Below are 12,945 nucleotides of genomic sequence, written 5' to 3'. Positions count from 1 at the left end.
ACATGACAGTAAAGCTGGTTGAGAACAGCTCTCAGTACATTAATACACTTCACATTACTCATGTACGTGATACAGTGCTGGTCATTAGTGACTCCCTGTGCATCACCTACAGTACTGTATATAGCAGGGGTAATGTGACCGACACACAATTTCCAGATGTCCTGGGGAAGTCCTAATGGCAGATTTTATTTATTTCAGCATACAGGAAGTATTAGTAAAATACAATATGATGTGTTGTTTTGACCGGCACTCTTAAATGTCTGAACCTATATATGTTAAAATAACTGGCCTTTTTTCTGAAGAAACCAGTTCAGAATTTGAATTCCTGATTTGGCTCTGTGATGAAGATGATTGGCTAAACCTGGTAGTATATAGCAACACTATTAAAGCCTAAGTGCTTGTTATTGTTGCCGTATTAATGCTCAGTAGATTCTGTCCTGATGATTTTCTCTTGTATATCTTGTTCCAGGTGGTTTTAGTCTGGGTTCCTCTGCCGCACGCTATTTGACATCCCCCTTCACCTTCATTACTTTCTCCAGTTCTTCTTCCAGTTTAAATATGACTGATAAAATGAAGATGGAAGGAAAGAGATTATAGCAGAACTCGAAAGAAAATGAAACCATTAGCAGTCCCAAAAGAAATTGGAATAAAGCTCTGGAGAGCTAGAATAAATACAAGCACAACCTTTGTGTGATTGAGAGACACACAGGCTGATATGGAGCCGGAGTGGTGTTCACAATCACGTTATGGTACATAAAGGCAGGGCTATCTGTAGCTCATCACCGCTGCGCTACATTTCCCTAGAGGATTTCAAAGGTGTTTGCCTCCCAGAAAACCCCCCCGACACGCTCAAGCTAGAGTGCAACAGAAACACAGGCTCACAAACAAACGTATTACAGTGTGCAAATGTAGCCCGTAATTATTAGGGCCATCAGTGATTTTTAAAACGTGTGATACAGAAATAAGCCAGAAATATGTCTAATGAGCACAGCTTCAATATTGTCTGCAGCCGCTATTACGGATGTCTGTTGTCCATAGCAAGCATAATCACATGTCATATCTGCATGCAGCTTAGCAGTGATCATGGAATTGAATGGACATGATGAATCTGCCATGGCTCGCTGTTCCTGTCCAGGGGTGTAGCACAACATTCTTGGCCCTGTACGTAGGTTGTCCCTGAGGGCCCCTCCCTGCTTTATTCTACATTCAAACATTTTTGAGGGACCCTCTCCACACTAGGGCCCTATATACTTAGTACGCCTTTTCCACTGGTCCGACGCCACTGTTCCTGGCCAATTGATGTTGCCAACAAACATTTCCTCAAATAATGTCTTATAATCCATACACTATGATATGTTAAGTCTTCATCCTAAAATATTGAAAGCAGCACAAATGTTACGATCTTTAAACATATAGTAGCCACCAAAGCATGGCACCAATGTGGTGGATTACATTTTATCCCATACTCCCCAAACCCTGGCTAGACTGCCAAGCTAGCTTATTGTTAACTAGTAAGCTGCTGAGGCAATCAACAGAGTACCGTGGTATCTAATATTCTAAGTGTGGATACTGCAGAGCGGAAATTACAGATATCCCCTTAAAAAGCGGAAAGCCATTCTGGTGGCATTGTACCAAAATGTTACATTAGGCATAGTGAGCCACAGTCACATGCAGCATTCCAGTAAATGGCACCGTTGACCTAATGTTGCACCTTGCCTGTAGTATTATACCTGTGAAATAACTAAGAACCGTACATATCAGTTGTAAGTGTAGTGGATGTCTTATTATAGTGATGTCGCTGTTTCACGCTACATGCTAACACGACGCAGCCTTTTCAGCCCGACTTCTTCACATTTCTCCTCCAGTACGATCATTTATCACCGAAGAGAGAGAGAAAGAGAGAGCTTCTGCTTCCTTAACAGAAACAGACAGAAATCACTGCTTAATCTTGCTATCCTTCTTGAAGGCTCCAATAATTTTTCTTGTGGATGTTCTCATCAATGACGATTTGTCTGACAGGGATGGTGCTGAGTAGTGCATCTCCTCTACAGAGCTTTCGCACCCTGTGAAGCCCCTCCTAGGGGGTGTGTCTGATAGGAATGGTGCTGAGTAGTGCATTTCCTCTACAGAGTCTTCACACCCTCTGAAGCCCCTCCTGGGGGTTGTGTCTGACAGGGATGGTGCTGAGTAGTGCATTTCCTCTACAGAGTCTTCACACCCTGTGAAGCCCATCCTAGGGGGTGTGTCTGACAGGGATGGTGCTGAGTAGTGCATTTCCTCTACAGAGTCTTCACACCCTCTGAAGCCCCTCCTAGGGGGTGTGTCTGACAGGGATGGTGCTGAGTAGTGCATTTCCTCTGCAGAGTCTTCACACCCTGTGAAGCCCATCCTAGGTGGTGTTTGACACATCAGGTCTCCTAATGGTGTAGTGGTAGATGTTCTTTTCTGCAGGCTTCATTTTTGATTATTATATCACAAGATAAGTATGCTAACAACACATTCTTATTGACAGCAACAACCGGTTCATCTCATACTAGATCCCTGGTCAAAAGTAGTGTGTTATGTAGGGAATCGAGTCCCATTTGGGATGCAAACTATGTGTGTCTGCGTACTGTGTACTGTGTACTGTGTACTGTGCATTAAAGGAGCCGGTACATGTGTCCATGACTCAACCCATATTTTAGCCTTGACAATGTTGGCCCCTGTAACCTGAGTGGCTGATGGATGGTGACAGGGTTGGCACATCGGTTCAAGGAGAGCGGGCTGGGGCATGGCAATCCTTCACTTTTTCATCAGTCTGTAGGATAAAGGCTCTTGGTAGCTGTGGAACGTGTGCTGTCACGTCCCATGATTCACTCCCTGTGATTCACTCCCCGGGACATGGAAATGGACATGCACACATAGAGAAACATGCACTCTTCCCTCCCTACCATCAGGTAGAGTGTACAGTGCTATCAGATTGGCAGAGGAGGAGAAGTTGTGCCAGCAGAGTGCCAGTCTGCACCTGCAGAGAGAGTGGGAGAGAGACAATCTGAACAGCCACAGGCTCACTCATCATTTCATACGTTCCTATGGTAACAAATCATTTTATTGGCTCTGCTTCCAAGAAGAATCATATATTAGCAGAAGTAGAAAGCCAATTACAAGATTATATATTTTTTTGCATTACAAACTCTTGTTGAATGAATAAATGTAAGGAATACCCATTCACTCCATTGTCCGGGACACCAATATATGAGGATAAAAGGAATGGCTCTGGGATGAAAGCTATATGGAATTTGTTCATGGCTTACAAAATACTTCCTGTTTTGTGTCCCACTTCTTTTCCCCTCCAGTCTGAACCCGTACAGCTATGATGAGAGCTGTGTGTCCAGCAGCGTCGATCACCTGCCGCTGGCTGCCCTCCCACTCCTCGCCATCGCAGCTCCGCACTACCAGGATGCCGTGGCAACCCTCATTGCCCGCGCCAACCAAGTCTACCACAGCTTCCTGGCGTCCCAGGATGGACAGGGCTTTACCGGCTCGGTGAGTCTGTGCTCTGAAAGTTATTATCAGGTAGAACAGAAAACCACCAGCTTTGGACAATGTACAGAAAGAGTTGTAGATCTCTTTTCTTAAAATCCCTCTATATAGGGCTTCACTGGACAAGTGAGAGTAAAAATACCGTAAATTGTCTACCTGGCTCCCATTGGGTCAAGCTGACTCACCGGAGATGAGTCATACTGTAAGGAACACGATAGGAGAAGGGGACAGAGTGATAGAGAGATCTGCTGCATTCTAGGCCTGACCTCCCATGCCAAATTCAACATTGGAGTCCAGTTCATTTAATGGTATCCAAATATTTCCATGCAAAGGGATGATTCAGTTAGGCAGGAGTGGGTAATCTTCTGTACTGACATGCTAATACTATACATACTATACTATATAAACTACTCCTTCTGTACTGACATGCTAATACTATACATACTATACTATATAAACTGCTCCTTCTGTACTGACATGCTAATACTATACATACTATACTATATAAACTGCTCCTTCTGTACTGACATGCTAATACTATACATACTATACTATATAAACTGCTCCTTCTGTACTGACATGCTAATACTATACATACTATACTATATAAACTGCTCCTTCTGTACTGACATGCTAATACTATACATACTATACTATATAAACTGCTCCTTCTTGGATATTTGTTTAGTCAATTAGTCAGGACGTCAGGTACAAAAGACCCCATGCTGTCTTTGTAATTGTATAATTGCGAAAATTATGATAATTCCCTTTTTGTAATTTTTCAGTCATGCATAAGCTTAAATCTGTGTATAAACCATGGGTGGGATTATTTCCATGCCAAGTGGCCAGTACAAAAGAATGTATGTACTCACTACTGAGTTGATCTGGATTAGAGCATCTGCAAAAATAATCACATTTTAATGTTATTTAACCAGATCAGTTGAGAACCAATTCTCATTTCCAATGACAAACAAAGGCATGAAGCAATAGGTCCGAACAACGCACCACAACACACCCTCAGATTTGACACACTGCACACATTCAGAGAAATTGTTTTCACAATCCTGTCAACCATTAGACTAGCAGGATGTTGAATCACACCCTGTGTGATTTCTTTGCTTACACAAAAAAGATGTGGCATTATTGTAATTTTCATAAATACAGAGTGTTCTTTTTGTAAATAAAGGTTTTGACTGCACTGAATCTTTAAAGAGAAATGTCCTAAACAACGAGCCCAAACCTGCCGACACTTGTGGAGTGATGGTTTTTAACGGTGTGTGTCCTTGCTTGTGTGTGTTTGACTGTGTGTGTGTGTGTGTGTGTTCCTCTCCAGGTGTGTCTGATGGGTGACTGTGTGGGCGGGGTGCTCTGCTTTGACGCCCTGTGTTTCAGTAGCAGCGGCAGCAGCCAGAGACAGCAGAGCAGCCCAAGCAGCAGCAGAGACAACAGCACTGAGAGCCTCAAGGTAACATGACTGATTCCATGGCTGATTACATGACTGATTCCGTGATTGATTCCATGACTGATTCCATGATTGATTCCATGATTGATTCCATGACTGATTCCATGACTGATTATGTGACTGATTCAATGACTGATTCCATAACTGATTATGTGACTGATTCCATGACTGATTATGTGACTGATTCCATCACTGATTCCGTGACTGATTCGATCATTGATTATGTGACTGATTCCATCACTGATTATATGACTGACTCCATAACTGATTAAGTCACTGATTACATGATTGACTACAATTCAGTTAACACACTCACACATGTTCTGGAAGACACTCAGTGGTGCTACTTGTGTTTTTGCTCTGACAGGGCTGTACAGCAGCCATTTTCAGTTCCTGCTAGTTTCTGAGGCCTTTTGCTTTCAATGTTTGATATGTGAAGGACATGCTTAAAAGGATTCAGACCAGGTGACCTGGTCCCTGAAACACTGCTTGGTCGCAGTAGTTATGTGTTTGGGATCATTGTCCTGCTGCAGAAGTGACTGCAGAAGTGCAGTCCAATGAGTTTAGAGGCATTAGGTTATATCTGTGCAGACCATTTCTGTACACTTCAGAATTCATCCTAATTGCAGAGGAGTCTGCTGGAGTGTTCTGCAGATGGTAGTGGGTGACACAACCATGCCTACCTCCTGGAGAGCGCGGACACTTGTTTGTTTGATCGTCTTCATGACGGTAAGCATTCTTTGGTCATGCGCTGTATAGGTTGTTCTTGGCCTTCCAGGTAATCTGCCATTGCAGTACTCACCAGTGCTTTCTTTCTTCTTCTTAGTGTACAAAACTGTTGATTTTGGCCCAGCTATTATTTTGTGCCATGTCTCAACAGCAGTCATGTTGATTCAGTATATTCTCGTCCAACAATTGGATCTGCCTTAGCAATAGGTAAATCGCTAGGAGCGATCACATCAAGTTAATTATGTGCTGTGTGTCACAGACCTTCCTCCCCTTATTGAGTCACCAACACACAGGGCATCCGCGCCCACTGAGGAAGCTTGTTGGGATCACTGTCGGTCATCTAAACAGCAGCTGTATGTCCCTCCATTGGACCAGTCACCTGACCCACGACAAGAATATCACAAGCTCAGAGAAGAGATCAAGATCTTCACAATGCCACATATCTGGACAAAGCTGAAGTTGAGGAAACCGAGGAGGTGTTCATGTAAGATATGGCATTCTGGAGCACGTCTCGCACACCAACGGGACGGGCAGAAAAAGTGTGGCCAAAGCGCTACTCACTAAGGGATCGGTGGTTCATGATAAAAGACTTGGTCCAACCCTTCGCCAACTGGTTCTAGCTGAGGATCTTTCTGATTGCCTTTAGTTAACACAGTGTTAGTGCCAACGGGGTACACCCTCCCTCAGTGGGCATGCTTATGCCGTAAAGTTGGCAGTGAATCTTCTCCAAGTTATAAAATGCTGGTTCTTTAGAAAAGTGAGACCTTCCGTTCAGTCCGATGAGGAGCTGAAGAGTGCTGAGTGCCAAACCAGTATTACATCATCCGGGGACGATGGCATTCCTGTCGGACTCGAGCGATAATGTACTGAAAGGCGATAATGTATTGAAAGGCGTTTATGTATTGTGAATTGACGTGTGCAGGTGGTGACAGTGCATGCCCCATAATGTGCTGTACCAAAATGACCGACTTGAAAGGAAAGACAGCTTGAATATTGAAACGCATGATGGAACATATTGGCATGCATGAAAATACACAAATACACAGACTGCTATATTTCTGGGGGTTTTTTGGGGTACACTAGAGTGTTTATTTATTTCTTTATAGATATACAGTGGGGAGAACAAGTATTTGATACACTGCCGATTTTGTAGGTTTTCCTGTAATTTGTATCATAGGTACTCTTCAACTGTGAGTGACGAAATCTAAAATAATTGTATGATTTTTATGTAATTAATTTGCATTTTATTGCATGACATAAGTATTTGATACATCAGAAAAGCAGAACCTAATATTTGGTACAGAAACCTTTGTTTGCAATTACAGAGATCATACGTTTCCTGTAGTTCTTGACCAGGTTTGCACACACTGCAGCAGGGATTTTGGCCCACTCCTCCATACAGACCTTCTCCAGATCCTTCAGGTTTCGAGGCTGTCGCTGGGCAATACAGACTTTCAGCTCCCTCCAAAGATTTTCTATTGGGTTCAGGTCTGGAGACTGGCTAGGCCACTCCAGGACCCTTGAGATGCTTCTTACGGAGCCACTCCTTAGTAGGGCAACTAAGGGGCTTTGTGTTTCGGGTGGTTGTCATGCTTGAAGACCCAGCCCATCCCAGCCTTGTGCAGGTCTACAATTTTATCCCTGATGCCCTTACACAGCTCTCTGGTCTTGGCCATTGTGGAGAGGTTGGAGTCTGTTTGATTGAGTGTGTGGACAGGTGTCTTTTATACAGGTAACAAGTTCAAACAGGTGCAGTTAAAACAGGTAATGAGTGGAGAACAGGAGGGCTTCTTAAAGAAAAACAGGTCTGTGAGAGCTGGAATTCTTACTAGTTGGTAGGTGATCAAATACTTATGTCATGCAATAGAATGCAAATTAATTATTTAAAATACAATGGGATTTTCTGGATTTTTGTTTTAAATTCCATCTCTCACAGTTGGAAGTGTACCTATGATAAAAATGACAGACCTCTACATGCTTTGTTAGTAGGAAAACCTGCAAAATCGGCAGTGTATCAAATACTTGTTCTCCCCACTGTATTACTCATAGAAGATACAACTGCTTGATTCGGTAACATCATTTGAAAAATACAATATACTATAAGAATATAAGTATTTAAATACAATACAAATATGCATTCTCCTCTCTGATGACAGAGGAATTAACAATCAGATGCTCACTTATGTACAGTACCCTGTACAGTATTCATGTGTGAGTGAACTTGAAAAAAAAATTCTCCCACGCTCTCTTGCTGTCACACAGGATAACCCTGAAGACAGCCCCTGTCCCAGCCCCAGCCTGGGTCTCAACTCCAGTAAGAGGCTGAGTAAGAGCAACATTGATATCTCGGCCCTGCCCGGCGATGGCCACAGCCAGGGCAGACAGCCTCTGGGCAGGAAGCAGAGTGACTCGTTTGATGACACATCCACTGGACAACACAGCTTCTTCAGCAGGTACTGTGGACAGACGACACACTGACGGGCACTGAACCACAACCTTAACCTAAGATTCTTTACTCTCCCTTTTCCCTATTTAAGGGGGAGTTTCACTGATTTGTCGTGTGTGCTTATTTCCACTCTTCTGTGCATATACTGTATCTTTTTAATTGGCATAAAAAATAGGGAATAATTTGTATAATAATATAATATAATAATAATAAGTCATGTCATTCTACTCAGGCAGGGCTGTTGTCCAGCTGAAATTCAGCAATTGCTACCCATCTTGTCATAGGGTGGAGAAAAATAGAATGCCATCGGTTTATTGGGCCTAAAATGAATGATAACAATTATAGTTAGTGCAGAATGGGATTCTGTTATGGATTTGGAGTGTTTTAGAGCATTTTATAGTTGAATGGGATTCCATTACGGATTTGGAGTGTTTTTGAACATTTTGTAGTTGAATGGGATTCTGGTATGATTTTGGAGAGTTTTGGAGCATTTTATTATTGAATCGGATTATTGGTATGGATTTGGAGTGTTTTAGAGCATTTTATAATTGAATGGGATTCTGGTATGAATTTGGAGTGTTTTAGAACTTTTTATAGCGTTGTTGGACACAATGCATCTACGGCAATTGATGGCAGCAAGATGAGACAACCAAATGAGACAACCAGTTTTCTCTGTAACTAAACAAAATAAAAATGTTGATTTACCAACAGTAAACAAGAGTGAAAATAAGGGCCAGTACTCACAATTCCCTAGTATATTCATTTTACAATATATTTCTTCCAGACATGTATTCAATATTCATCATCATCAAATGATGTGTGTGTGAGTGCTTGTCAATCCCTTTCAGTTTAGTGAGGTGTGCAAGGCTGTACTGTAGAGATCTGGCCCCCAGCTAGGTCTGTATGGAATTAACCACTGTCAAACTGTTTGTCTGCCTGTTCTGGGCTAATAATAGCCTATTCTGCATATGACACTGACCACTTAGGGGTACTAGCTATAGTTTGGTGAATGGGAAGTTAATCATCACCACTTATCGGCCCCAAGCAACCAGTGTTCTAATTCCGAAATACACACTTCAGTTCCCTGGCAACCTAGATACAACAAGCAGAGCACCTTAAAGTAGGTTTACATATTTATTTTTGCCACTGATGCCCAGTTCGTGATTATAAACACGCCTTGTTTTAGCAGCCCCTGGCCTGCTGCCCCAGACCCCGCTGAGCCAATTCTCACCGCCCTCTACGAGACTCCCTGGCATTTTCTGTACGCCAACTCCTGATTGCAACGATGCTGCTGTTCTGTGGGGCAGTGCCTTAGACTCCTGCACTGAACTTTAATCTTTCAGAGATTTGACTACTTCATACAGCATGGTTCCACAGTGTGTCCATGGTGACACATCTATTCTGGTCTTCTCCACCGCTTGTTATTCTCTTCATTAAACCCCTGTCAGCTCAGCAATGTTGAAAATGGTGGATGATGATTAAAGAGCCTCCCAGCCTCTGCTCTCCCCATCGGAGCGTCCCAGCCTAGTCACAGGGCTCTGCTCATTCACGCTCTTATTAGCGCTGTGATTCCCAGGCATCAGTCCTCTTATAGGGGTCCGTTGGGAAACCTGCTCACACTTTCACCTCAACCAAGGGATTTCACGGTAGACACTCTGGTATGAACAAAAGCCTTTTACTCATTTGGCAGTGCTAACACTCAGCGACAGTGTATATGTTGCCATTTTGATCTGTCAGTCTTTATCCTATATCTATATCTTTAGTTATCCCTCTCTCTCTGCTCTTTCTGTTCAGTTTCTTTTTCTTTCTTTTGCTAATGAAACATTGGCAGTGACAACGAGGCTGACAGATAACCTGTGGCATTCAGACTCCAACAGAAAGGGGTGGATTGGTGGAAGGCCAGTAGGACACAGGTGTTGAAAAGACAAAGAGAGCAGCTAGCAATGGTAGATAGATTTGACCATAATCCTTAACTCCAATGCTGGACGTAGCATCCAGACTGATAGTGTTGGTCGACCAGGAAGGTCAAGAGGTCATACACAGCCCCAGTTTCTGGAGGATCTTAGGCAGTAGTTGTGAGGCCAGCTTGGCTTTTCAAACACCCAGCATCCCACTCACTATTCACCTGGAGTGAGAAACGAGTAGTTCGGGATGGTCCGCCCAGGACCCGGTCTTCTCCTCCAGATAAATGTATCAACCAGTCCTTTCACCTGCCTAAAGGACAAACACAGTGGACTACAAATCCATTATCCAAACACAGTGGACTACAAATCCATTATACTCAGCAGAGATTCAAACATGTGTAGATGTTATTTATCCACTTCCCTCTTCTGTTTCATGGCCCTCTCCTTCCACACCTCTTTCCTGTTAACTTCACTCCTTTTCCCAGTCTGATGCAGGACGGAGTGGACCTGCGTCCTGGCAGCAGTAGTAGTCTGATGTTGAACCCAGGGAAGTTTGACTTTGAGGTTTCTCAGTGTTTTCTGCTGGGCTGTCCACTGGGCCTGGTGCTGGCAATGAGACGCACGGTACTGCCCACAGTCCAGGGTAGGTGTTGTGAAAAACACACATGCACACACACAATCCACGTATCTCAGACACCTCTGTGTCTGGACAGACGCTGATGCAACAACTTTCCCGTAATGTACCGCCACCCCTTTCAAGGACCAAATAAACAATCATGCAAAATGTACTTGTGAACCCCAATACATAATGTAGTAAATCCAGACTCTTCAGACCACAGATACTATATATAGATACGGCTGGCCCTTCCCAATGATCTCACATTTTGTATGCATGCCGTTTCATCTCAGGCTAAGTGCCCACTGCTCTACCTATTTGTTGTCCTGTGTCCTTCAGTGAGTCACCTCCGTCCAGCCTGCACCCAGATATTCAACTTGTTCTACCCCTCGGATCCCTCTGCTTCAAGACTGGAACCTCTGCTGGAGCCTCTTTTCCATAAGCTACCCCCCTTTCCCATGCCACGCTATCAGCGCTACCCAATGGGCGATGGACGCTCCACACTCCTAGGTGAGTTCAAAGGAAACGTAGCCTAGAAAATCATGTATTTCTGAAGCAAATGGAATGCTTGTTTTGTCTGTTATCACTTGTAATTGTATTGTTGTGTGATGTTCCTCATCTTTTGGTTTTTGCATTTCAAAGTCAGTGTGAAACATTAAGGGAATTCTAAGTGGGTTGGTTTGTAATGAAAAAGGCAGAACTGATGCTAGGATTTATTTGTAATGGTTTTGGGACAGGACGCCACGCGCAGAGATATAGGACAATCACAGATTTAATAAGGAAACTAGGACAGGCAAAACACAACAAAATGGCGGGAATACAATAACATGGCAGGCAAGCAGGCAGAACCACACACAACAGCAGGCAAGACACACAATAACTCAACAACGGCTGAACGAAACTGGGCAGACCAAATAGGGAGCTAACGAGAGCAAATTACAAACTGGAGAAAGCAATCAGAACAAAAAGGACAGGCTACATTCCGAAACACAAGGCCCAAACCAAACAGAACAAAACAGAACCTCACATTATTATATTATTAAACACATTCACAATGTTGAACACCACTGTCTTTTTGTCTTAAAGAAATACTGGCATATGAAAAGATAAATTCATTTGTTGTCTAGTTTGTTATGACACCTTTGGACTGAACGCGTACTTCTCTGAGGATCAGATACTGATCACGGTTGTGTGTGTCTGTATTTGTATGTCTGGGTGTGTACAGGATTTACTGTCTGGGTGGGGACCAAATGGTCCAAATTGGAATTTCTGCTTGAATGGGCTAAAAGGCGTTTTTTAGCTTATGAGTAAGGTTACAGTTACATTATTGTTAATATTAGGGTTAAAACTGGGGTTTGAGTTAGGATTAGGTATAGGGTTGAGCATTAGGTATAGGGTTGAGGATTAGATATAGGGTTGAGGTAAAACATTTGGCTGAGGGCTAGGTTAAAGATTAGGTTAAAGGTTAGGTTTAGGGTTAATAGGATACTTCTTCAGAAGGATGGTTCATTGTCAGATGTGTTTATTTGTTAGTACTGGGTTAGATATATGTGACTAGGTACAGTTGGTACTAAGTAGTACAGGGATTCCATCTGGGATAAAGGGGGAGGAAAGTTGGCTCGCTTTTCCACTCTTCAATGAAGCCCAGATTTATGTTAAGAATGATTTTATCCACCTCATGGGACATTGAGACTCACTTATACTATGTCTTTGCCTCCTTCTGCCCCTGCCCCTTTTAAGATAAATCTGGGGAGAAAGACAAGGCTGTATATTACACTGTGAATTACATCCTTCATAACATGACATCAATATAAATTCTGAATTACAAAGGAATGACTAGCTATGATTCTGTCCATGGGGTCAACTTTAAGCTGCTTCATGCTACAGAAGTGTTTCCCACTCTGACACAGCTTACACAGAGCTAAACGCAGTGCCGCCACCCCTCCATGATGCAAGGGACACCAAGCTTTAAGGTCCCCCATCCAGATAGCATTTGTTTGTTTGTCCAACATCACAAATTGTCTTTTAAAACAACAAACTATTCTCTGAGCCTCGAAATCTGTAGAATAGTATGAGATTAGCTGTAAACCAAACACGTTGAATGCCACACTGCTACAGTCTGTCACAATAAATGGAAAAATAATGGAAATAACAATTCAAGCTATAAGTCCGTAACCAACTTGTTATGAAATGGCTAAGGACTAAATGCCAGCACAGAACTCACAGGCAAATGGATGCCATCTGATTTCTCCCTACCAAATGTCCT

The 12,945-nt window shown here is 43.0% G+C and overlaps 1 protein-coding gene across 4 annotated transcripts in view; it reads left to right on the top strand.

Moving 5' to 3' along the window:
* The window catches only part of pitpnm3 (PITPNM family member 3), a 116,298-nt gene that overhangs the window by 73,899 nt on the left and 29,454 nt on the right, over positions 1 to 12,945 (top strand). For all 4 annotated transcript variants that reach the window (XM_034292061.1, XM_034292060.1, XM_020049810.3 and 1 more), the window contains 5 exons: positions 3,336 to 3,525; positions 4,856 to 4,987; positions 7,976 to 8,166; positions 10,549 to 10,706; positions 11,019 to 11,189. In XM_034292061.1, the coding sequence (XP_034147952.1) occupies positions 3,336 to 3,525; positions 4,856 to 4,987; positions 7,976 to 8,166; positions 10,549 to 10,706; positions 11,019 to 11,189 (842 nt within the window). The remainder of the gene's footprint in view (positions 1 to 3,335; positions 3,526 to 4,855; positions 4,988 to 7,975; positions 8,167 to 10,548; positions 10,707 to 11,018; positions 11,190 to 12,945) is intronic.

The sequence above is a fragment of the Esox lucius genome, chromosome 1 (genome assembly GCF_011004845.1).
Source record: "Esox lucius isolate fEsoLuc1 chromosome 1, fEsoLuc1.pri, whole genome shotgun sequence".
In the NCBI taxonomy this organism is placed as follows: Eukaryota; Metazoa; Chordata; class Actinopteri; order Esociformes; family Esocidae; genus Esox; species Esox lucius.
The sequence above is the reverse complement of the archived record's forward strand: the minus strand, read 5'-3'. Positions and strand labels throughout refer to the sequence as shown.